At 39.4% G+C, this 24919-nt stretch overlaps 1 protein-coding gene and 1 long non-coding RNA gene across 8 annotated transcripts in view; both read right to left on the bottom strand.

Annotated features, from left to right (window-relative positions):
• Nucleotides 1-24919, bottom strand: part of LOC109424009 (uncharacterized) — a 406914-nt gene that overhangs the window by 58896 nt on the left and 323099 nt on the right. The gene's annotated exons all lie outside the window — the stretch shown is intronic.
• LOC134284142 (protein doublesex-like) overlaps nucleotides 19505-24919 on the bottom strand; it is an 85066-nt gene continuing 79651 nt past the window's right edge. For 4 of the 5 annotated variants that reach the window (XM_062842476.1, XM_062842478.1, XM_062842480.1 and 1 more), the window contains exon 3: nucleotides 19505-20397. In XM_062842476.1, coding sequence (XP_062698460.1) covers nucleotides 19516-20232 — 717 coding nt within the window. In that variant the 5' untranslated portion in view covers nucleotides 20233-20397 and the 3' untranslated portion in view covers nucleotides 19505-19515. The remainder of the gene's footprint in view (nucleotides 20398-24919) is intronic. The other variant, XM_062842479.1, reaches the window with a different exon arrangement.

Genomic DNA, 24919 nt, shown 5'->3' with positions numbered 1-24919 from the left:
CTTCGCCATGAAATAATCCAGGAATTCCTCCAAAAATTCCTTTAAATATTCCTCTAGGGATTTCTCCAGGAATTCCTTCACGACTAAGAAATTCCACCAGGGATTCCTCCAGAAATTTCTCCAGGAATCCCTCCTGGAATTTCACCAGGTATTCTTCAAGAATTTTCTCAGGGATTCCTTCAAGAATATCATGAGGAGTTCTTTTAGGAATTTCTACAAAAATTCCTCCAGAGTTATATTCAAAAATTTTCTCCAGGAACTCCTCCAGAGGGTCCTTCAGTAATTCCTTCAGATATGCTCACAGGCATTTCTCCAGGAACTTCTCCATGAAATAATCCAGGAATTCCTCCAAAGATTCCTTTAAATATTCCTCCAGGAATTCCTCCAGAAATTCCTTCAGGGATTCCTCCAGGAATTCCTTCAGGGATTCCTCCAGGAATACCTCCAGGGACACATTCAGGCATTTCTGCAGGAATTCCTCCAGGGATTCCACCAGGAATTCCTCAAGGGGTTCCTCCAAGAATCCCTCCAGGAATTCCTCCAGGAGTTCCACCAGAGACTCCTCCAGGAATTCCTCAATGAATTCCTCCAGGGATTCTTCGAGGAATTCCTCCAGGAATTCCTTCAGCAATAAGGAATTCCACCAGGGATTCCTCCAGAAATTTCTCCAGGAATTCCTCCTGGAATTTCTCAAGGAATTCTTCAAGGATTTGCTCCAGGAATTCCTTCAAGAATATTATGAGGAGTTCTTTCAGGAATTTCTACAAAAATTCCTCTAGAATTATATCCAAAAATTTTCTCCAGGAACTTCTGAGCAACTCCTTCAGTAATTCCTTCAGAGATGCTCACAAGCATTTCTCCAGGAATTTCTCCATGAAATAATCCAGGAATTCCTCCAAAGATTCCTTTAAATATTCCTCCAGGGATTTCTCCAGGATTTCCTCCAGGAATTCCTTCAGGGATTCCTCTAGGAATTCCTCCAGGGACACCTTCAGAAATTTCTGCAGGAATTACTCCAGGGATTCCGCCAGAAATTTCTCAAGGGGTTCCTCCAAGACTTCCTCCAGGGATTCCTCCAGGAATTCGTTCAGGAATTCCTCCAGCGGTTCCACCAGGGACTCCTTCAGGAATTCCTCAATGGATTCCTTCCAGGAATTTCTCCAGGAATTAGGAATTCCTTCAGGAATAAGGAATTCCACCAGGGATTCCTCCATGAAATAATCCAGGAATTCCTCCAAAGATTCAATTAAATATTCCTCCAGGGATTCCTCCAGGGATTCTTACAGGGAAAATTACAAATATCCATTGCATTGGTAGCCATCTTGGGATTTTAACAAGCTTGTCCTTAACACCTTATAAAACTTTGCCAAACACACGAACCACTCGTTTTAATGGAAGCTGTTGAGCCCTCTGCATTCCCATAAATAAACACTAAGAATTGGTAAATATATAACGTCACCGAAAATCAATCGATGAACAATTATCACATCACACCTTGATACATCATCCCAGTCGGGACATCAGTTAGGGCTTCGCAATCGCCGCCAGTTTGACAGACAGGTCGACGTCATCTCAATTCGAGACGCACAACACGCCGAAAACCGCAAACCGTCAAGAAGGGTCAGACTAAAAAGCGAAAGCGAAATGTGTCTGTTTTCTCCAGTCCGCACACATCGTCTCACCGGAGGGGTAGGTAGATGAGGAAATAAAACAACAACTAACTAACAAGTTTTGGCGGAAGCCAGGTCGTACCTCTCGCCCCATCTCTACCTGTCTGTCTGTCTATAGACTGTTAGTAAGGTGTCACCCACCGACCGCCCGCTGGCGCTGTTTGGGTGACCGTTGGGTCATTGTTGAATGTTGAGGTTTGTACGAGTTACATATGTTTGTTACGACTACGAGATGGATGCAATGCAAAGCCAAAAGTATAAACCAGACACGAGCAGAAACCGAAACCGGATGGAAACTTATCAAAACAAACAACAAGGGAAAATATACAGTCGCGGATGAAGCAACAGCAGTTTATGATTGCAGACTTTGTGAGAATGGTGTTCGTTGTATCATGGAGGGCGAGATTTATCTAACAGTAAATACTGTTCATGAAATGGATTTTCTTGTATAAAATCACAAGCGAAAATTTCTTATCCAAAGATGAAATTAAAGAGTAAAATAATAAAAATGAACAGGGTTTTCAGTCATTGTTAGTGATTGACATAGTAAAAACAATTCTGAGTGGCAGTGTTGCCAAAAGGACGCAGGCGGTAGAGTACTAGTTTGTAGTTATGAGGTGTATTTTTGTAAGCTGAGATGATAAATTCTCCGTTTCTGCCTTAAAATAGTGGAAAAGCGTAGGTAATGCCGAATTTGACGCTGTTTCATCAAAACTTTGGGTAACTGTGTTATTGTGATCTCCATTACTTGCCAGTTTGGAAAAGTAAGATCAACGAGAGTGATAATTTCAACTGCAAAAAAAAGTAAACGAGAGCATGAGGAAAATATGATTGCTCAGGCGCAAGAGAGTTTGCAACACAACGATATGCGAAGGTTTTACGACATAGTCAAAGGCGTACGGAGTAGAGCAGAGATTTCTCCCGTAATGTGCAACGACCATGATGGAAATTTTCTGACATATAAAACAATGGTGGCTACCAGGTGAGGAGCACACTTCGAGATCTTGTACCGATTATTTGAACCACTGGATGGATAGCTGACACTGAGGAAGATTACAAGTGGTAGTCGAAATACGCGTATCTGTCAAGGGATAAGCAACAGAGGGCGGACTTAAAAGGTACGAAACTGATTGCACTCATCCGAACATTTCGAGATGTTGTTGAAAGGTGGTAATAGAAGACCGACAGACATACAAGGCTGCTGGAAAGGACGAACTTCTAGCCAAGCTTTTCAAGCACGGTAGTTGTATCAATAATTCCTTCTGAGTTTTTTTCGGGCGTTCGAGGATTCCTCAAGGAAATTAATAAGTCTTCCAAGATTTCGTTCCGAGATTCTTCTAGAAATTCGTTCCCAGATTTCCACCAGAACTCCTTCTAAGATTCCTCCAAAGAATCTTTCTGGGATTCCTCCACGAGTTCCGCGATACCTCCATGAATGCCTTATCGAGATGAAACTCTCAGAAGAAACTGCTGGAAAATTACAGAAAGAGCTTCTTAAGTAGTTTCAGAAGAATGGAGAAGAACTTCTTGAGGAGTCCCAGAAAGAACCTCTAGAAAAATGTGAGAAGGAACTCATTTAGGAATGCTAGATGGAACTCCTAATCAATCTCAGAAAAAAAAATTCTGCAGGAATCCCAGAAGGAATTCTGGGGAGGGAGGAATCCTGAAAGAAGCATCTAGAGGAATGCAAGAGAACTGCTCCTGGAGAAATCTCAAGAGCAGGAATCGAAAAAAAGGAATCCCAGAAGAAGCTTCTTGAGAAATCTTTAAATAAACTACTTGAAGAATTCCAGAAGGAACTTCGAGAGGAATCGCAGAAGGAACTTTGAAAAGAATCGCAGAAGGAACTTTGAAAAGAATCGCAGAAGGAACTTCTGAAGGATTCTCAGAAAGAACTCTTGAAGTAAACTTAACAGATACGCCTGGAGAAATTATCAAATTTGGGAATTCTTCCGTTTCTGTGAGGATTCTCCTGGGTATTGTTCTGTATTTTTTTAAGAGATATTTTTTAGAATTTCTCAAAAGTTCCTTAACGAATTCTTCTGAGGGTGCTAGATTGAATTTCTGAGGAAATTTGTCTTAGAACCCCTCTGGGGTGGCAATTTCTTCAAGAATGTTTTTTTAAAGAATTTCTTTCAGAAATTCTACATACAATTCTCCGAGAAATTACCCCAGGTGTTTCTCTGGATGTCCTTCTCTGAAATTTGCCGTGAATTTCTCTGTGAATAAAGAGATGAATCAGCCTAGGGCTGAGAATCACTATAATAAAGTAAGAATAATAATTGAATACTAGTCTGGACATTTTTCTGGAAACATCGCTGGGATTTTTTTCTAGATTTCTTCGCAAATTCCTCTAAATAATTCAGAAATTACTCTGAAAGTTCCTTTGAAAATTTCACTCAGAATTCTCTATTTTACATCTGGGGATTCTTTCCTAGACTGTTCGACATACTCAGCAAAGTATTGGAAAACTGTTAACCGCACGTCTTGTAACTGGCAATGCTACGAAATTCTCAAATTTGGGAATTCTTAAAAAATCTCTGAGAAATCCCAAAAGAATTTCTTTCCTGAGAAATCCCAGGTTTCGTCCAGATTAGAGTGTCCATCCCGGGACGTCCCGGGACAAGAATTCCCGGGATTTAGAGAATTTCGGGATTTCCCGTATCCCGGGATTTAATATTTGATTTCCCGGAGTTCCCGGGAATCCCGGAATGCATGATTTTATGCCCATTATTGGCGTTAAATTTTAAAAATTCTTGATGGAGCCTGCAAGAGGACGATTCAGTTTTTGTTAACAACACATTCTCTTGACGACTTCTATAATTGCATCACAAAATCGCGAAATCCTCCGTAACAATCAAGTAAACAAAAATTTTACTCACTCGATAATTATTAAACTTTGTGTGGGCATGTATTGTTTGGTTATCCAAATCATCGAGACAATACCTAGTTTATAGAAACATGTTCGCCCCTTTAGAAGCTCAGTCAAGAGTTATATCAAACAATATCTACATATGCTAAAAGAATTTTGGGCAAATTGCATTCATATTTTGCAACTAATCAAAAAAGTACTGCTAGCTCTCCAGCAGCATATTGCAATTCAGTTTGGGGTCCCTATTATTTATAGGATTTCTGAAACTAAAAAAGCTGTTTTATGAGTGACTACTGTAACAATAATTCTCCTCCAAATTCAAAAAAAATGGATAGACAATAGCTGACAAATGGTGTTTTATTTGAAATTCATATCAATTTCCACTGAAATCTGTATTTCCAAAAAATCCCGGGATCTCGGGATTTCCCGGGATATGCTACAATTTTTATCCCGAATCCCGGGACAAGAAAAATGCCCGGGAAATGGACACTCTAGTCCAGATAATTTTTTTCCGAGTTTCCTTCAAAAATTCATTCCTGGATCTTTCCAGAAAATTGGATGGAATATTCCTCCTGAAGTTTCTTTTGGATTCCTCCAGAAAATCTTTAGGATTCATTCAAGAAATCCTACCTTCAGTGATTCCTGTAGGATTTCTTCTTAGCATTCATCCGAGAATTTCTTTCTGGTAAACTTAAGGTGTTGCTTCTGAGATTATTTCAGAAGTCCCTGCTGGGATTCTTCCAGGAGTCCCTTCATGGGTTGTTCACGGAGTTTCATCTGGGATTACTCAAGTCCTTATTGTAAGGACTTCTTCTTCTGAGATTCCTCCAAGAACTCTGCATAAGATTTCTTCTAGGAATCCCTTCGGGATTCATTGGTAGCTGACTTTGCGTCCAGTTTTACCGTCAATATTTGAAGATCTGAGTCTCAATCCCCAGAAAGGTCTCAACTGTCAGGCAACCCTACACTTGTTGGCTTATCTCCCTAGGTAGTGGCGCTCAAGTCAAATTACTTGATAAAAGAGAAGTTTGAGAGACTGATGACGGCTACAACAGGATTCTGAAGAGTTAATTAGAAGTTCCTTTAGTGATTCATCAAGCAGTTCCTTCTGAGATTCATTCAGGAGTTCTTTTTGGGACTGCTTCCTGGATTCTTCTCGGCATACTTTTTGTGATATTCTTGAAGTTCCTTCTAGATTTCTGTTTACGAAACGAACCAGCCGAGGGCTGAAAATCGCGATAATAAAAATAAATAATAGTAATAATAATACATTTCTGCTGGATCTCTCCAGGAAAACTTTCAGGGATTTCTTCTGAAACTTCTTCTGGGATTTCTCCATTATTTTTTATCTTTATTTACGAGATTTCTAACTCGGGATTAGTCCATCTCGGGATATCTCCATTAACTTCTTCCGGGAACTCTCCAAGACCTCTTTCTAGGATTCCTCAGGGAGCTCCTGGTTGGGTTTCTGCTACAGAAATTCTCGAGTATTTTGTCCTCAAATTACTCGAGATTTCTTCCGTTATTACTTAAGTATTTTTTTACTGGATCGATTCAGCAATAAGTCTCGAATTTCCTTTAAGAAATCTTTCTAGATTTTTTTAGGAATTCTTTCACTATTCGTTCAGGAATTCCAATTGAAATACCTCCAGGAGTTCCTTCTGGGATTTCTGCTGGAATTCACTCTGGGACTCCTTGAAGAATTCGTCCAACAATTTTTAAAAGAATTGCTTTAGCAGATTTGTAAGGGAGTAACTTCTGGGTTTCCTCTAATAGTCGTGCCAATTTATTCCAGTTTTAGTGATATTCACTCTTAGAATACCATTATAATTTTCCTACACACGCTGATAGAAATTTTCACCGAATCAACGATCAGATGTTCACCCTGCAGCAGATTCTCGATAAATATCAAATCAATAACCAGATCCATCATCTGTTTATTGATTTGAAGAGAAATTAGTTATGGCAAATTATGATCGAACATGGTTTTCCGACGAAGCTGATTAGACTGATTCGTGCGATGCTTGACGAATCTGAATCAACTGTTGTACGGGTTGCGGATGAATTTAGTCATCGTTCGTAACCTTAGACAGACACGCACAGGCGATGCTTTTTCGAACTTACTGTTCAATATATGTAGCACTACTAGAAGAAGCGATTAAACGAAATGGTTCTAGGTGGTGAAAAGTATGATCTTATTTATCTTGGAACACGGAGACAAATTTCGTTCGTTTGAAACAAAAATATTCATGTTTATTCGGTAATCTGATAAAATGTTTAAAACTAAAATTTTAATTTTTAAAATTAACGCAATTACATATTGATTACGACAATACCCATTGAGGAGCTCCCCGTTTCGCTGTCGATAACATGAACAAAACTCACAAGTTCCAGCTGCAACATCAAACAAGATTTCCTCCTGCAAAAAAGCGAAGACTACTTCATCAAGAAGACTCTGTTTAGAGTGTCCATTTCCCGGGCATTTTTCTTGTCCCGGGATTCGGGATAAAAATTGTAGCATATCCCGGGAAATCCCGAGATCCCGGGATTTTTTGGAAATACAGATTTCAGTGGAAATTGATATGAATTTCAAATAAAACACCATTTGTCAGCTATTGTCTATCCATTTTTTTTGAATTTGGAGGAGAATTATTGTTACAGTAGTCACTCATAAAACAGCTTTTTTAGTTTCAGAAATCCTATAAATAATAGGGACCCCAAACTGAATTGCAATATGCTGCTGGAGAGCTAGCAGTACTTTTTTGATTAGTTGCAAAATATGAATGCAATTTGCCCAAAATTCTTTTAGCATATGTAGATATTGTTTGATATAACTCTTGACTGAGCTTCTAAAGGGGCGAACATGTTTCTATAAACTAGGTATTGTCTCGATGATTTGGATAACCAAACAATACATGCCCACACAAAGTTTAATAATTATCGAGTGAGTAAAATTTTTGTTTACTTGATTGTTACGGAGGATTTCGCGATTTTGTGATGCAATTATAGAAGTCGTCAAGAGAATGTGTTGTTAACAAAAACTGAATCGTCCTCTTGCAGGCTCCATCAAGAATTTTTAAAATTTAACGCCAATAATGGGCATAAAATCATGCATTCCGGGATTCCCGGGAACTCCGGGAAATCAAATATTAAATCCCGGGATACGGGAAATCCCGAAATTCTCTAAATCCCGGGAATTCTTGTCCCGGGACGTCCCGGGATGGACACTCTAACTCTGTTGTTTTTCCATACTAATGGCAAGCGTCACCGATGGCACCGCCGCCTGTTGAGCTAAGGTGGTACTTTTGCATAAAAGTGTATAAGTGTATTGGTGCGAGTATGAAGATTTACACACACTATCATGAATAGTGCCACCTTTATCCGTGGTGGCGTTGCAAACAGTGACTCCCGACTTTCAGCAGTGTTGCAAGTCTTCTTAATAAAGTGGTCTTCGAAAAATGGCAAGGTTCACCAAAAGTTTCCCCAAAATCCCGTTGTTTTCGGGAGCGTATGTTATCTAATAGAGGTACACTTGATGTTGGCATTGGAAGTACAGTACGGGAGGTAGGAAAAGAAATGACTTAATAAGTTCAATGGGAAAACAAATATTTCCGTTGGTCTTACCTGCCACAAAAAATAAAAATATTTACATTTATTTCAAACATAATCTGTCAGAAGATGCATTTTTGTTTCAAACATGGATTGCATTAGCTTTAAATGTGACGTTCGATTTGATTCAAACAGTTTTATTTTTGTGGCCTGAACAATTTGACAATTTATTTGATGATGATGATTAACCTGGGCTTGTTAGGGGAATATCATAATAATTCTGACGTGAAATAATGATGTTACCCGCGAGGTGAAAAGACGGATTGCGGTTGCGAAACGGGCTTTTTTCGGTGTACGAAATCAGTTGAAGTCCCGCAGACAATTTATTTGCTTTTTGTTAGGCACTTCAGATTCCTTTTAGAATTAGCAAATTTCTTCGGTAATACCTTTGTTTCCCCTTCGGCAATTTATTTGAGAATTTCTTCGATAAATATTATGTAAACTTTTTTGGCAATTCCTGGAATTTATTAGAAATTTTTCTCGTATTCTTCGAAAACTTTTTTGTGAGTTTTTTGCCAATCGTGTTAATAATTCCTCAAGCATTTTTATTTTATTATTTCACATTTTTTAGGTATTCTTCAAATTTTTCTAGCTGGGAATTCTTTCGGTAATGCCTTTGGCAGTTAATTCAACAGTGTTTCTGGTTTTCCTCGTAAATGTCTTCGGCAATTCCTTCTGCACATATTTCGGGATTTTCTTTTGTAATTCTTTGTTTTTTTTATCTATGCCATTCGACTGTTTCGTAGAGGAATCTTTCGGCAATTCTTTCGTGACTCCCTTTTTTAATGCCTATGCCAAATCTTCAGATAATTTCTTCGATGTTCTTCCTGTTATGATTTTGGGCAAGTTTTTTTTTATTCGTGAATTTTAACTTAGGCTAATTTTTCACAATCAGGCAAATGCTGTAGCATTTTCTTTCGGAATTCCTTCGGCAATTTCAATGTAACATGCTCCAAAATTTTTTTTAGGAATTTTATCAGCAATTCTAAAATTTCTCAGGAAACTCAATTGGGGACTTCTTTGGTTTGTATTTTGGGAATTTCTTCGGTAATTTCCTTAGAAATTCCTTCAACAAATCATTTAGAGATTTTCTCGGCATACTTTCACAATTCTTCAGAAATTCCATTGATGGTTTCACCAACATATTTACTTTGAGAATTTCTCTGGCATGTTCTTTTGAATTAATTTCTTAGGAAATTCCTCAAGCAGTTCTTTTGAGAATTCGTTCCGAAGCTCCTTTGGCATATTCTTTGAGAATTTCTTCGCTAATTTCTTTGTAAATACTAGCGGAAATTTTAAATTCCTTCTACAACTCTTTTGGAACGGCTTTTTTATTCGTTTTGGCGTGTCCGTATCTTATACAAGTTTCTATAGAAATTTGTTCGACAATTCATTTGGTAATTTCAAGGAAGGAAAGCGCAAAGAAATTGTTGGAGCGATTCGCAGAGATTATAACAAATAATTATTCTGAAAAACTTACAAATTAATAACCTAAAGATTTTTTTTCTTTAAGACAATTACACCGTCTTCGGTCAGGGGCCACACAGACTGAACATGACTAACATTTAGACAACGGACAACACGTGTAACAACACCCTGTGGCCCAGTGGAAAATTTTCCGTAAGACGAAAAGTTTTCCCCGACTGGGGCGGGAGTCGAACCCACACTCCGAAGCTTACGAGACACCTAAACGACTGACGCCACTAACCGCTCGGCCATGAAGCCCATTTTCAAGAGGAATTTCTGTGAAAACTTCCTATGAAATGTTCAAAATAAATAAGAAAGAAATTACTTTAGGATTTTTTAAATAAAATGCAGAAGAAATTCCGAAAAGAAGTGCTGTACAACGAAATAATTCACAAAGAGATTGTTGGAGAAATTCTCGATGAAATAGCCAAAGGAAAGAAATTTCCACATAAATTTAAAAAAAATGGCTAGAAGCTTTCTTTAAGGTGCTGAAGTAGTTTTGAGGAAATGAATATAAATAACAGAGAAGCTCCCAACAACTTCGGAAATAAACTCAATGAAATTGCTGAAACATTTTGCAAAAGGAAAATTACCGAAGAAAACCTCAAGTAAAACGAAAACTAGCTGGAGGAATCCTAAAAAGATATTGCCAAACCAATATCCGAGACAATTATCAAAGAGATTCCCAAAGAAAATGACAAATAGTTTTAATGGAATTTCCAAAAACAATGTTCTAAAGGAACTCCTTAAGAAATTCATCATGGCAAAAAACTGTCTCTTGTTAGCATGTTTTATAAGTTTGACAAAAAATCTCAGAGACTTGAAAGTCTTCTCTCAAAAGTTCAAAAAAAAAAACTGGTAGTTTTACGCTCCGAAAAGCTTGGAAAGGCTTCTTCCAGAAGGATGGATCAGTTTTTCCAGCTTTTTTCTTCTTCAAATCTTGGCACAAACGCAAAATGACCACCAACGCAAAATTATCAGTAAAACTATTAAACCCAAAACATTCATCTTACTCTCCCCCACAATGCACGGCACCATCACATCAACCCCCTTTCCAGCAGAATGCGCACACTCACTAATTACCATATTCAAACCGGTGCGGCGGCGCACCGCCCTGTTATAATTGTGCATATTGAAGTTAAATGATTACCCCCCTGTACGTGCACCACCACCGTCATCGCCGTCGCCATATCCTCCCGCGCTCATCGTCTGTTGGAATGTTCGCGCAATGATAGCGGGCTCAAACAGCGGCTTTCCACGCTCAATTTCGGTCCGTTTGTTCTGTGTCGGCGGTTTGTTCGACTATGGTGGCGGCAAATTTTCTCAGAGGAGGCCACCCATTACCCGCATTTACTTATGTGCCCATCCAATACTACTAGGCACGACTGTTGACTGCTGCTGCTGCTGCTCTCAATGGAAAGCAAACCACGCGTGCCAAGAAACAAGTTCACGGTACCACTTCAATCGAATTCCGGGAAATTATTTTGTCGAGTGTTTTTTAGGTTTGTTTTTCTTTTATGCAATTTTGTGGAAAGGCAACAAGTTCATTCAGAATTTCATAGTAATAGACTTTCAGAACTGAGATGAACACTCTGAAAACTTAACCGTACAAGCACATTTTTGTAAAAATTTGAAGGAAAACTAACATTCCTGGTTTTATTGATGTTTTATATTAGTTTTGAAACCTATTTCGGTTCTTCATGATTATAATTTCACCGGAACTGCTACTACCCAAGTAACATTTTAAGTCCAATAAATTAAAGTAGATCTATAGGACCATAACAAAACCAAAACATAGTAACATAGGTTTTATAATGGTTTTTAGAACCGTTTGAAAACTAAAAAGATTTCATGTTGTTGAAACTGGACAGGAAACTAACCCACGCAGCAATTTGAAGTCCAATCAGTTCTAAATACACTCCCGTTCAAAAGTTTGGGGTCACCCCCACAAAAACATGTCATTTTTTTAGGCCCATATCTCCGCCAATTTGCGTCCGATTTCAAAACCCTAGGTTTCATTCAAAAGATAATAAGTCAAAGAAACTTTAAACATGATTTAAAAGAAACTTTTACAATAAAAAATGTATGTAAACTTAACCCAAAGTTGCCAAATTTTCTAAAAAAATAAATATAAACTTACGGCACTGTCGCTGGAAATTGGGTCGACCAAATTTTAAGATGAAAGCGGTAATATGACCCATTTTCTATAAGCTTTCAACTGCTTTTTACAGAACTTAGCTAAAAAATCTAGAAAAAAAGTTATTAAGTAAATTATTCCTTGATGTCATCGACCAAAAGTTTGGGGTCACCCCTCAATATGATGCATCGGCCAAAAGTTTGGGTTCACTATCGGCGCAGTATCATAACGTCCGAGGCCATAATGTCCCAGGGCTTTATGGCGCATTTTTTCGGGGCATAACGTCCAAACATACAAGTATGCCACGAAATCCAAGGAAAGAAGGCACATAGGATATTATGACGCACCTAAACTTTTGGACGTTATTTCGCAAAAAAACGCGACTTAACGACCGGGACAGTATGGCCTCGGACGTTGTGATCCGGCCCCTTCACTATCGTAAAACATGGAAAAGTGATTTGTTTATATCTTTCGCATCTTTCATTCAATTTTAATTCTTCTTGGCTTATTTGAAACAAAATGCATGATACTTACTGCATAGACATTGAACCACACATATTTGTTGAAATTTACATACTAAAACTTAACGTAAAGTTGCCTCATTTTTTGAAGCGTGGTAAAATGTGCTAACTTTACATAACATTTTTATATACAAAAATCGTTAAATACGTTAAGTTGAAGACATCAAACGTAAATTTAGTTAATTATCTTTGAAATGAGCCAAAAATAATTAAAATTGAACTATAGATGACGAAGATATCACCAAATCACTTTTCCATGTTTTACGAAAGTGACCCCAAACTTTTGGCCGATACGTCATATTGAGGGGTGACCCCAAACTTTTGGTCGATGACATCAAGGAATAATTTACTTAATAACTTTTTTTCTAGATTTTTTAGCGTTAGTTCTGTAAAATGCAGTTGAAAGCTAATAGAAAATGGGTGATATTACCGCTCTCATCTTAAAATTTGGTCGACCCAATTTCCAGCGACAGTGCCGTAAGTTTATATTTATTTTTTAGAAAATTTGGCAACTTTGGGTTAAGTTTACATACAATTTTTTTTGTAAAAGTTTCTTTTAAATCATGTTCAAAGTTTCTTTGACTTATTATCTTTTGAATGAAACCTAGGGTTTTGAAATCGGACGCAAATTGGCGTCCGTGGAATATGGGCCTAAAAAAATGACATGTTTTTGAGGGGGTGACCCCAAACTTTTGAACGGGAGTGTAGGTTCTGAGAACCTTCATTCGACCCAAATGATTTCGTTTTAGTTTTATGACGTTTTTAAGGACCTCCTACAATGGTTTTGATTAAATAATGTTACGTAAAAGAGAATATATTAAGAGATATCAAAATCTAGAGACAATAATCAGAAAACTGCGTAGCCTTCTATGTATGTTCGAACCTTGGTCCGAAAGCTTTTAGTTTTGGTCAGAGTTCGACTAAGGAAGTTCTCAGTTCATAACTGTGGACGAGCTCGTATAATACTTAGCTAAGAAGCAGGCTCTGTACCTGGGAGATGAAGACATCAAGAAGAAGTAGGCTTACCTGAATAGGTGACGTTAGGTGGATTGATCAAATGCAATTCGGTTAATCGTTTCACGATGCAGCATTGGGCTGCATACCGACGAAGCAGCAATCAGAAGAATAACATTCATTTTACTTTAAGATCGCCACGCTTTGGTGACGATGCAATGTTCGCAAAACCGTAGACACATATATCGACGGCGATTATCGTGCAAACGATCTGACAGAAAGGCAATAAAAAAAACGACAAGATAACCGTCGTAGGTATATCAGGGAAGAGAAATTGCTGGATCGGTTGGTTTGGTTGACATTGCGGCTGCACGGTGGTTTGGTAACGGCCTAGTTTGTATACTCCATGTTTGGACTAAGTGGGAAGCACGTGCGTGCGCTTCCGTATTAGCCTCCAGCCCTCCGCCGCCGTTCAACCTGTTTACTCGGCGATGCGGACATTTCCATACCTACTGATGAGCTGCGCGCGATACGCATGTCGTTCCATGATTGACACCAATTGAAGAAACATGAATTAGTTATAATCAGTGTCAATCGATCAGTTTAGATTGGCAGTATCAGTAATTGTGTAAGTCGCACGATCTCGATCTTCGAGATTTTGAGGGATTCATCCAACAAATAGTAAGAGAGGGTATGCAAACATTTTTCTCTTGTTTAGTAACGACTGATTTTAGTGAATAAGTTTAAGAGAGAAGCTTTCCAAGAAGTTTTTCCAAGTTTCAGAGATAAACGCAGGAGTTTGAAAAACTTTTTTTATATGCTCGAGAAAGCTTATCTCAGAAGCTTGGATACCCAACCAGATGGGAAAACAAAATTATTACAGGATGTGTTATTTTGTGACAATGATTTTTGTAACAACGGTTGTTATGAAACCTGTACCATTAGTAGTTTAAATAACAAAAACTCTAACAAAACTCGTTACAATTAAAACAATAATCATAACAAGATTATATCAAAATTTGTTGGACTAAACTTGTGATATCATAACAAAATTATAACAAGTTCTGTTACATATTTCAGAACAAATTTGTTACAAGTTTTGTAATGAATCTCTTGGCTCGAGTGACCAAAATAACAAAAAATATCAATCTTCTTCGCGACAATACAAAAATCTTATAAATTTTGAAATAATACAACAAATGTTGTTATAAATCTGTTTAAATAAATGAAACAAGTTTTGTTATGCTTTAGTTACTAAAATTATAACAAATGTTAATATTTTAGTAATGGATATTCACATGGAAAAATCCTTTTAACAGAATTACATCAACTATTGTCATTTTTAACAACAGTTGTCATAATTTTGTTATGATCTTGTTATGTGCTTCTGCTTGGGTAGGTTTTTTTCAGAAGCTTGTAAGAGTTTTTCTCAGTAGCTTGATCATATTTTTCAAAAGCTAAGGATAACACAGCTATAAAAGCTTACCCCAGAAGCTGGAGAAGGCCGTTTTCGGAGAGATGGGAAATCTTCTCCTAGAAGCTTGGCAACTTTCATAATATTAGAGATATTCTCCCAGAAGTTTGGGAAAACTTCTGCCAGAGGTTTTGGGAAACTTACTCTAACAGCTTTGGAAAATTTCTTCTAGAAGCTCGGGAGCACTTGTTTTAGGAGCTTGGAAAAGCTTCTTCCAAACGATTTTGAAAACATCTCTCAGAAGCTTAGTAATTCTTCTTCGAGAAAGTTTGATAAAACTTCTACTAGAAACTTGAAAAAGCATATCCTGTAGATGCTTGAGAACTTTCCAAAAATTGAGCAAATTTCTCACAGTAGCTAGGGAAAACTTTTTCTAGAAACTTGGGGGAGGTTCTTGCAGAAGCTTTGGCAAACTTCTCCCAGAAGTTCTGAAAAGCTATTTCCAGAACGTACAAGAGGTTCCAAAATCCTCATCCAGAGGATTGTTTCCAGAAACATTAGAAACCCAGGTAACAATGCTGAACAGTGAGGGTATTAGCTGTACAGTGGCTGGGTAATGGTGTCAGTGGCTAAACATAATGACAGCTGAATATTGGTCTGAAGTATGGCTTATTTAACTTCTTTAATCAGCAATACATAGATGGCTGAATATCAAGTTGAATAGAATATTCTTCATCTGTGTGCCTAATTGGGATCAGGTGTTACATCAACCATTGTCCATCACAGCTCAATTGTGACAGGATTTTGACTAGCTCCAAATTAAATATGGGTGATACTACAGATAAGAAAAAAAAACAGCTTTAAGGCATACACCAACATGCAGAATTAATCATCTGTTGTTCAACCTTTAATCAAGTAACTTTTGACAGCTGACCCAAACATGTTTTCGTGAAGCCCGCATCGCTTGTTCAGCCTTAATACAGGCTTAGTTCAACTTATGTTCTTGACTATTCAGATACAACAAGTAATGCTCTTGTTTTCGAGGATATGTATACAATTGTGTGTGGTGTAGGTGCTAAGATGAGTGACTATATATCAGAAGGTCTGAGTTCAATTCCCAGTTATCTCACAGATTTATTTATACATTCCGAAACATCTTTTCTTTAAATAGAAGCAGCAAATGGTAAAAATAGGCTCATTGTATTTATTTTGATTTTTTAAACAATTTTTAATTTAATTGATTACTGATTAAGCGCATATTAAGCCTAAAAACAGCCTTTAACATTCCACGACGCGCGCCATCAAGCAACCGAAACTGCACCGCGCTCGCGTTGTATACGAAGAGCGAGGTTTTTTTAGAAGTGTTGTACTTTTTACAACAGTGCGCGCTGAAGAATTGAAAGAACCTCATATCAGCTAAAGGTTGAATAAAATCACCAAAATTGGATGTTTAGGAGCTGAATAAAGGATTGTACCTCTTGTTCTCAGCTTTTGTTCAAATGAAGGCTGCTTTAAAATAGTTGCAGAAACGTTTGTACAACATCAAATTGTTACCTGGGAAGCTTCTCCCAGAAGCTTGGCAAACTTCCAACAATTTTGGAAACGATTCTCTTTTTGGAAAATCTTTTCCCAGAGGCTTGAGAAATATTCTTCCAGGAGTTTTGAAAAACTTATCCAAAAAGCTTGGGGAAGCTTTGGGGCGCTTTTTTCAGATGCTTGGGAAAACTTCTCCCAGCAGCTTTGAACAGCTTCTTTGAAATACTTGAAAGAATTCTTTCAGAAGATTAGTAAAGTCTCTCTCAGAAGCTTGGAAAATCATTGCTGGCGTCACTTTAGCTATTTTCATAATATTGGGATAAGACCCAGTTAATATACATCGGTGTCAAAATTACGATTTTAATGTACCGTAATCTGAGGGGTAGTTGATTAGCGGGGTGAAGTTGATCACTTTGGGATACACGCCCTTCAACCGTTGAGAACGCCACAATACTGTTTTAATTGGAAAAACTTTCGTTTTTTTTTTGTTTTTGAATATGGTTTGAACACTAGGTGAAAAAACTGCCTATCAAAAAATAGCCTCCCATCTACGCCTTGTGTATATATCAGATTAGTCACAAAATATTTTTATTTATTCATGGCTTATTGGCATAGCTTTTAGTTTAAATTGATGTTAACATATAAGTTTTGTTTGAATATAGCATATTTTTGCGATAGTACGGCCATTTTTCAAGAAATTGCCTACCTTCAGGCGTTTGGGTCGTTGTGTAACTAACTAAACTTTATTTTATTTTTAACATTCAAAATACACCAGTCGTTAGAATTTCAAAAACTTATTCAGATTAAGGATCATCAAATTTAGTTTGTTCAATAATTTTCCATTCTTAGAATGTAATTTAGCAGTTTCTTGTGAGAATTTCGTTTACAGAACTTCAAACAGGCCCACTCAGTACATGATTTGAAAATATTTGTTTAGAGTCATATGCAATGTGCCTGATTTTATTCAAAAGAATAGAGGAAAAGTGATCAACTTCTTCCCAGATTACGCTACCTCGAGTTTTTCCGCAGAGAATGTCAGCATTTTGACTATGTTGGAAAATATGAAAATACTCCATCGGGGAAAGTTTGATTTATCTAAGTGTTTTGCTATTTTTCATTGTAAAATTAACTAAATACATTTTAAAACTAAACATATCCCATACCAAACTGTATAAATATAACCCAAATACTTATCATTTTCGAAGAAAATCCAAAATTCCAAAGTACATGGAAGTTCGATAATAATCGAGATTTTGACACCGTGTATTATACTGAACGGGCCCACATTTGTTTATACCAGATCAGCTGTCGGGACTTTAAAAAAATATTACTAATAAACATCACAGGTTTTAGGAAATCAAAGTAGGTTTTTGGATTTTTTCAGCTAGACTATTTCTGATCCAAGAAAAAAAGCAATTAAATATTTTAAGGTCGTTTCAGGGAATTTCGGGGGCGTTTAAGGACTTTAAGGAGTTTTAAAGACGTTTCGAGGGCGTTGCAGGGGATTTCAGTGACGTTCCCGGGGGTTTCGGGGGTATTCCTGTGGTGTTCCTCGTTTGGAGGATTTCAGGAGCGTTCTAGGGGTTTTCATGGTGTTTCAAGGATTTTCAAGGGGTTACATGAGGTTTAACGAGACTTCATGGTCAATCCAGGAGATTTTAGTATCGCTCCATAAGATTTCACTGGCGTTCCAGGAGCCTTAGGAGTTTTACAGGGCGTATCAAAGGAGTTTCAGAGGTGTTTAAGGCGTTCCAAGTTGATTGAGGAGCATAGCATGGGTTTTCAAGGGGTTAGGGGAGTTCTAGGATTTTCACGGTTTCAGTGGTTTTCAAGGAGCTTTAGGGGTGTTCAAGTCGGCTTTAGAGCGTTCCTGGGGTGATCCGGGGGGTTTCAGGGCGTTTCAGGAGTTTTCCAGGAGATCTGAGGGAGTATCAAAAAGGTCAGGACGTTACGAAGACTTTCAAGTGCTTTCAAATAATTCAAGATGTTTCATGGGGGTTGCAGGGACGTTCCAGAAATTTCAAGAGATTTCAGAAGCATTACTGATTGGTTCCAGTGTGTTTTCTGCAGCGTTTCAGGGTTATTACAGGGGCCATCAAAGGGTTTCAGAGGTTTTCAGCCTCGTGGCCGCGCGGTTTACGTCATCAAGTGTATAAACGTATCATGCCATGGGGGTGAGGATTCGAATCCCGCTCCGAGCGATGAAACTTTTCGCAAGACATGTTTCTTCCTCGTATCCACTGGTGCTTGTAATGTGTGTCGTGTCCGTTGTCTAGTGTTAAGTTTCGTTCAGTCTGTACAGCCTCTGGCTGAAGACGGTGTCCGTGTCTTTTTTAAAGATTCCGGCGTTTAGATGCATTCTGAAACCTCCTAAAACGCCTTGAAACTCCACTGGAACTCCCTCGAATTTCCTTGCTAGCCTTCTTAAACCCGATGAATCGCCGTGAAACCCTGCTGAAAAATCCCTAAAACGTCCTTGAAAGCTTCCTGAAACCTCCGAAAACCACTTCCATATTCCCTGCAACGCCCTTAAACCACCTTAAATTCCTTAAAACGCTCTGCAATATCTAACAGCTCTTCTGAAAAGTGTGATTTTGTAGGCTTTTCGGCGTACAGTTCTATGAATTGCGTCGATTATTTGGTTATCATCGCCGACGTTTCGATCCGATTATTGGACCTTTCTCAGGGCTCGACTTTTAACTAGTTAATTTGTGTGACGAACCTTGAGGGAGGTCAAACAGCTTGATCAAAACGTCGACGAAGATAATCACCTAATCAACACAATTTATAAGACTATAAGCCAAAAAACTAGCATAATCTAGCTGTTAGCATTCATTCACAAATATCATCATGCCGAAATAGGCGTTTTCTGACACCCACCCACCACGTCGTAACACTGGTTATACGGGGAAAAAAAAATAAATCCAATATGTGCAAGTACGGATCCAGTCACATTTTTCATTGTTTTATTTTTCTAATATGTCTAAAAGAAAATCATCAAAAAAAAATCCTGGGAACTCTCTAGGAAATCTGTTAGAATTTCCGCCAGACATTCTACATATAACAACCGAAATATCATATACAAATTGCGGCAGAAATTCCCACGTGTTTCAAACAGAGAGTTTAAAGATGTTTTACAATCCTTCATCAAACATGATTGGCACTATTCAAGAAATTGTAGGTTTACCCAAAGTTTTACCATAATAAATTGGTGAGCTAGTTTCATACTATTTTTGATTATTGTATCCTTACTCTTTATATTTTTATCATCCTTCATAATAAAATAGTTTTGGTAAAAACTATTGTCACGTTTAGAAGCTGAAATAGAATGAAAATCAATCATATTGCAAACAATACAACTTACATATCCAAACGTTCCCCTTGGGGGTGTCCTCCAGGATCCGAATGTTGAAATCGTACGCCGCCAGGTCCTTCCGCAGGCTCATCGCCTTATCGTACGTGAGGGCACATTTCGGCACCAGAAACAAACTGTCCAACTCGAACAAATCGGTCGTCCCCACGGGCACCACACTATTCGCGGAACTGTTCACAGCTGTCACCACCGGTCCCCCGCCCTCACTGGCACTGCCCAAACTTTTCGGTCCCGCCGCTATGCTCTGGTTGCTGGCACTACTGTAGTACAAACTGCCACCGTTCGTTATGATCGAGTACGATCCACTGCCGCCACCACCAACAACACCATTGGTTAGCGAGGAGCAACCGCCGGTCACCGTTGCTGTCGTTGTTGGTCCTCCTCCGGGTGTCCCACCGGAAGAGTACCCGTTGCTCAGGTACGGACTGTTCCTGCTTCGGATCAACCGATTGTTGTTGTTGCTGCCGGTAGCGACGATGACGGATCCACTGCTAGCAGCACGACCTGCACTACTGCTGCGGACTTGAACCGTTCCCGTTCCGTTCTGATGGTGATGATGATGGTTGCCGATGGTGCTGTTACCGTGGTGATGATGCGGCTGATGATGATGGTGATGATGATGGCTGCTGCTGCTGTTGGCACTGATATTGGTAGCTGTACAACGTTTCACTGATATCATAGCTTCTGCCGCCGGGGAGGCTTGAAATGCTCGGCTCGAGGCTTCCCGTTGCTTTTCCGATCGTCGGCGTCGTAGTCGTCGTCGTTGATGCAGTTCCTGTTGCCGTTGAGCAACTTTGAACTTGGGGCACTCATACACACACAGTTAGGATGCTAGGATGTCTGACTGGAAGAATCAATTTTCGGAATGATTACGTTGCTCAACTCTAAGATGGGAGATATGCCCATTTGAAGTATTCTTATAATTTCTAGAACAGTTGCTAAACAACAGTCTCTAAGCTTATACGAGAAATTTTCGCAGGGCTTTCTTATCAAGCTTTCGGAAGAAGCTTTTCCAAGCTGAAAACAGTTTTTCAAACATCTGGGAGAAGCTTTTAAAAACTTCTGGAACAGGCTTTTACAAGCTTCTGGAAGAAGCTTTACAAAGCTTTGAGAAACAATTTTCCAAGCTTCTCGAAGCAGCTTTTCCGGACAGCTAGATTAAGATTATTCAAGCTTCCGGGAGAAGCTTTTCCAAGCTTCCGGGAGTATATTTTATAAGCTTCCGGGAGAAGCTTTTCCAAGCTTCTAGAAGAAGCTTTTCCAAGCATCTGAGATAAGCTTATCAAAGCTTCTAGAACCAGTTTTTCCAAGCTTCTGAAAGAAGCTTTTCCAAGCCTCTGGAAGAAGCTTTTCCAAGCTTCTACAATCAACTTTTAGAAGCTTCTGGAAGAAGCTTTTCCAAACTTCTGGAAGAAGCTTTTCCAAGCATCTGTGAGAAGCTTATCAATGCGTCAAGAACCAGTTTTTCCAAGCTTCTGAAATAAGCTTTTCCAAGCCTCTAGAAGAAACTATTCCAAGCTTCAGGAAGAAGCTTTTCCAAGCTCCTGGGAAAAGCTTTTCCAAGCTTCTGAAAGAAGCTTGTCCAAGCTTCTGGGAGAAGCATTTCCAAGCTTCTGGAAGAATCTTATCAAGCATCTGGAACGAGTTTTTCCAAGCTTTTGGAAGAAGCTTTTCTAAAATTCTGAGAGGAGCTTTTCCAAGTCTCTGACAGAAGCTTTTCCAAGCTTCTGAGAGAAGCTTTTCCAAGCTTCTGAGAGAAGCTTTTCCAAGCTTCTGAGAGAAGCTCTTCCAAGCTTCTGAGAGAAGCTTTTCCAAGCTTCTGAGAGAAGCTTTTCCAAGCTTCTGAGAGAAGCTTTTCCAAGCTTCTGAGAGAAGCTTTTCCAAGCTTCTGAGAGAAGCTTTTCCAAGCTTCTGAGAGAAGCTTTTCCAAGCTTCTGAGAGAAGCTTTTCCAAGCTTCTGAGAGAAGCTTTTCCAAGCTTCTGAGAGAAGCTTTTCCAAGCTTCTGAGAGAAGCTTTTCCAAGCTTCTGAGAGAAGCTTTTCCAAGCTTCTGAGAGAAGCTTTTCCAAGCTTCTGAGAGAAGCTTTTCCAAGCTTCTGAGAGAAGCTTTTCCAAGCTTCTGAGAGAAGCTTTTCCAAGCTTCTGAGAGAAGCTTTTCCAAGCTTCTGAGAGAAGCTTTTTCAACTTCTGGGTGAAGCTTTTCCAAGCTTCTGGGTGAAGCTTTTCCAAGCTTCTGAGAGAAGCTTTTCCAAGCTTCTGAGAGAAGCTTTTCCAAGCTTCTGAGAGAAGTTTTTCTAAGCTTCTAAGAGAAGCTTTTCCAATCTTCTGAGAGAAGCATTTCCAAGCTTCTGAGAGAAGCTTCTCCAAGCTTCTGAGAGAAGCTTTTCCAAGCTTCTGAGAGAAGCTTTTCCAAGCTTCTGAGAGAAGCTTTTCCAAGCTTCTGAGAGAAGCTTTTCCAAGCTTCTGAGAGAAGCTTTTCCTAGCTTCTGGGAGAAGCTATTCCAAGCTTCTGGGGGAAGCTTTTCCAAGCTTCTGGGGGAAGCTTTTCCAAGCTTCTGGGGGAAGCTTTTTCAACTTCTGGGTGAAGCTTTTTCAAGCTTCTGGGAGAAGCTTTTCCAAGCTTCTGAGAAAACCTTTTTCCAAGCTTCTGGGAGAAGCTTTTCCAAGCTTCTGGAAGAAGCTTTTTCCAGCTTCTGGAAGAAGCTTTTCCAAGCTTGTGGACTAAGCTTTTCTAATTTTCAGGGAAAATCTTTTTCAAGCTTCTGGGACAAGATTTTCCAAACTTCTGGGAGAAGCTTTTCCAAGCTTCTGAGAGAAGCTTTCCCAAGCTTCTGAGAGAAGCTTTTCCAAGCTTCTGAGAGAAGCTTTTCCAAGCTTCTGAGAGAAGCTTTCCCAAGCTTCTGAGATAAGCTTTTGCAAGCTTCTGGGTGAAGCTTTTCCAAACTCCTGGGACAAGCTTTTCCAAACTTCTGGGAGAAGCTTTTCCAAGCTTCTGAGAGAAGCTTTCCCAAGCTTCTGAGAGAAGCTTTCCCAAGCTTCTGAGAGAAGCTTTTCCAAGCTTCTGAGAGAAGCTTTCCCAAGCTTCTGAGACAAGCTTTTCCAAGCTTCTGAGAGAAGCTTTCCCAAGCTTCTGAGAGAAGCTTTTCCAAGCTTCTGAGAGAAGCTTTTCCTAGCTTCTGGAAGAAACTTTTCCTAACTTCTGGAAGAAGCTTTTATTAGCTTCTGGAAGAAGCTTTTCCTAGCTTCTGGAAGAAGCTTTTCCAAGCTTCTGAGAGAAGCTTTTCCAAGCTTCTGGGAGAAGCTATTCCAAGCTTCTGGGGGAAGCTTTTCCAAGCTTCAGGAAGAAGCTTTTTCAAGCTGCTGGGAGAAGCTTTTTCGCTTCTGGGAGAAGCTTTTCCAAGCTTCTGGGAAAAATTTTTCAAGCTTCTGGGAGAAGCTTTTCCTAGCTTCTGGGATAATCTTTTCCAAGCCTCTGGGAGAAGCTTTTCCAAGCTTCTAGGAGAAGCTTTTCCAAGCATCTGGGAAGAACTTTCCCAAGCTTCTGGGAGAAGCTTTTTCAAGCTTCTAGAAGAAGCTTTTTCAAGCTTCTGGGAGAAGCTTTTTCAATCTTCTGGGAGAAGTTTTCCAAGCTTCTGGGAGAAGCATTTCCAAACTTCCGAGAGAAGCTTTTCCAAGCTTCTGAGAGAAGCTTTTCTAAGCTTCTGAGTGAAGCTTTTCCAACCTTCTGAGGGAAGCTATTCCAAGCATCTGGGAGAAGCTATTCCAAGCTTCTGGGGGAAGCTTTTCCAAGCTTCAGGATGAAGTTTTTTCAAGCATTTGAGATACCTTTTTTCTGAGAGAAGCTATTCCAAGCATCTGGGAGAAGCATTTCCAAACTTCCGAGAGAAGCTTTTCCAGGCTTCTGAGAGAAGCTTTTCTAAGCTTCTGAGAGAAGCTTTTCCAACCTTCTGAGAGAAGCTATTCCAAGCATCTGGGAGAAGCTATTCCAAGCTTCTGGGGGAAGCTTTTCCAAGCTTCAGGATGAAGTTTTTTCAAGCATTTAAGATACCTTTTTTCAAGCTGTCGAGAGAAGCTTTTCAAAGTTTCTAGAGAAAGCTTTTCCAAGCTTCTGGAAGAAACTTTTCCAAGCTTCTGAGAGAAGCCTATCCAAGCTTCTGAGAAAAGCTTTTCCAAGCTTCTGAGAGAAGTTTTTCCAAGCTTCTGAGAGAAGCTTTTCCAAGCTTCTAAGGAAGCTATTCCAAGCTTCTGGGAGAAGCTTTCCAAGCTTTAGGAAGAAGCTTTCCCAAGCTTCTGGGAGAACCTTTTCCAAGTTTCTGGGAGAACCTTTTTCCAAGCTTCTGGTGGAAATTTTTCAGCTTCTGGAAGCAGCTTTTCCTAGCTTTTAGAAGAAGCTTTTCCAAGTTTCTGAAAAAAGTTTTTCTAAGCATCTGGATGAAGCATTTTCAAACTTTTTGAAGAAGCTTTCTGCAAGTTTTGGGATTCTTGGTGAAATTCCTGGTGGAATTCCTGGAGGAATTCCTGGAGCAATTCCTGGTGAATTCGTGGAGCTATTCCTGGTGAATTCCTGGAGCAATTCCTGGTGAATTCCTGGAGGAATTCCTAGTGGAATTCCTGGTGGAATTCCTGGAGGAGTTCCTGGTGGAATTCCTGGAGGAATTCCTGGTGAAATTCCTGGAGGAATTCCTGGTGAAACTCCTGGAGAAATTCCTGGTGGAATTTCTGGAGGAATTCCTGGTGGGATTCCTGGAGGAATTCCTGGTGTAACTCCTGGAGGAACTCCTGGAGGAACTCCTGGAGGAACTCTTGGAGGTATTCCTCCAGCAACTCCTGGAGGAACTCCTGAAGGAGTTCCTGGACCAACTCCTGGAGGAATTCCTGGAGGAATTCCTGGAGCAACTCCTGGAGGAATTCCTGGAGCAACTCCTGGAGGAATTCCTGGAGCAACTCCTGGAGGAATTCCTGGAGGAATTTCTGGAGGAACTTCAGGAGTAGTTCCAGGAGGAACACTTGGAGGAACTCCTGGAAGATCTCCTGGAGGAACTCCTGGAGGATCTCCTGGAGGAACTCCTGGAGGTATTCCTGAAGAAACTCCGGGAGGAATTCCTGGAGGAATTTTTGGAGTAATTCCTGGAGGAACTTTTGGAGGAATTTTTGGAGGAATTCCTGGAGGAGTTCCTGGAGGAATTCTTGGAGGAATTATTGGAGGAATTCCACGTGTAATTCCTAAAGGAAATCCTGGTGGAATTCCTTGTGCTTGATGTTATTCCTTGTTGAATTATTTGTGGAATTCCTGGTGGAATTCCTGGAGGAATTCCAGGTGGCATTCCTGAAGATTCCTGGTGCAGTTCTTGGAGAAATTCCTGGTGG

Source organism: Aedes albopictus, chromosome 3 (assembly GCF_035046485.1).
Source record: "Aedes albopictus strain Foshan chromosome 3, AalbF5, whole genome shotgun sequence".
NCBI lineage: Eukaryota > Metazoa > Arthropoda > Insecta > Diptera > Culicidae > Aedes > Aedes albopictus.
This window is presented reverse-complemented; position numbering and strand designations above follow the sequence as displayed.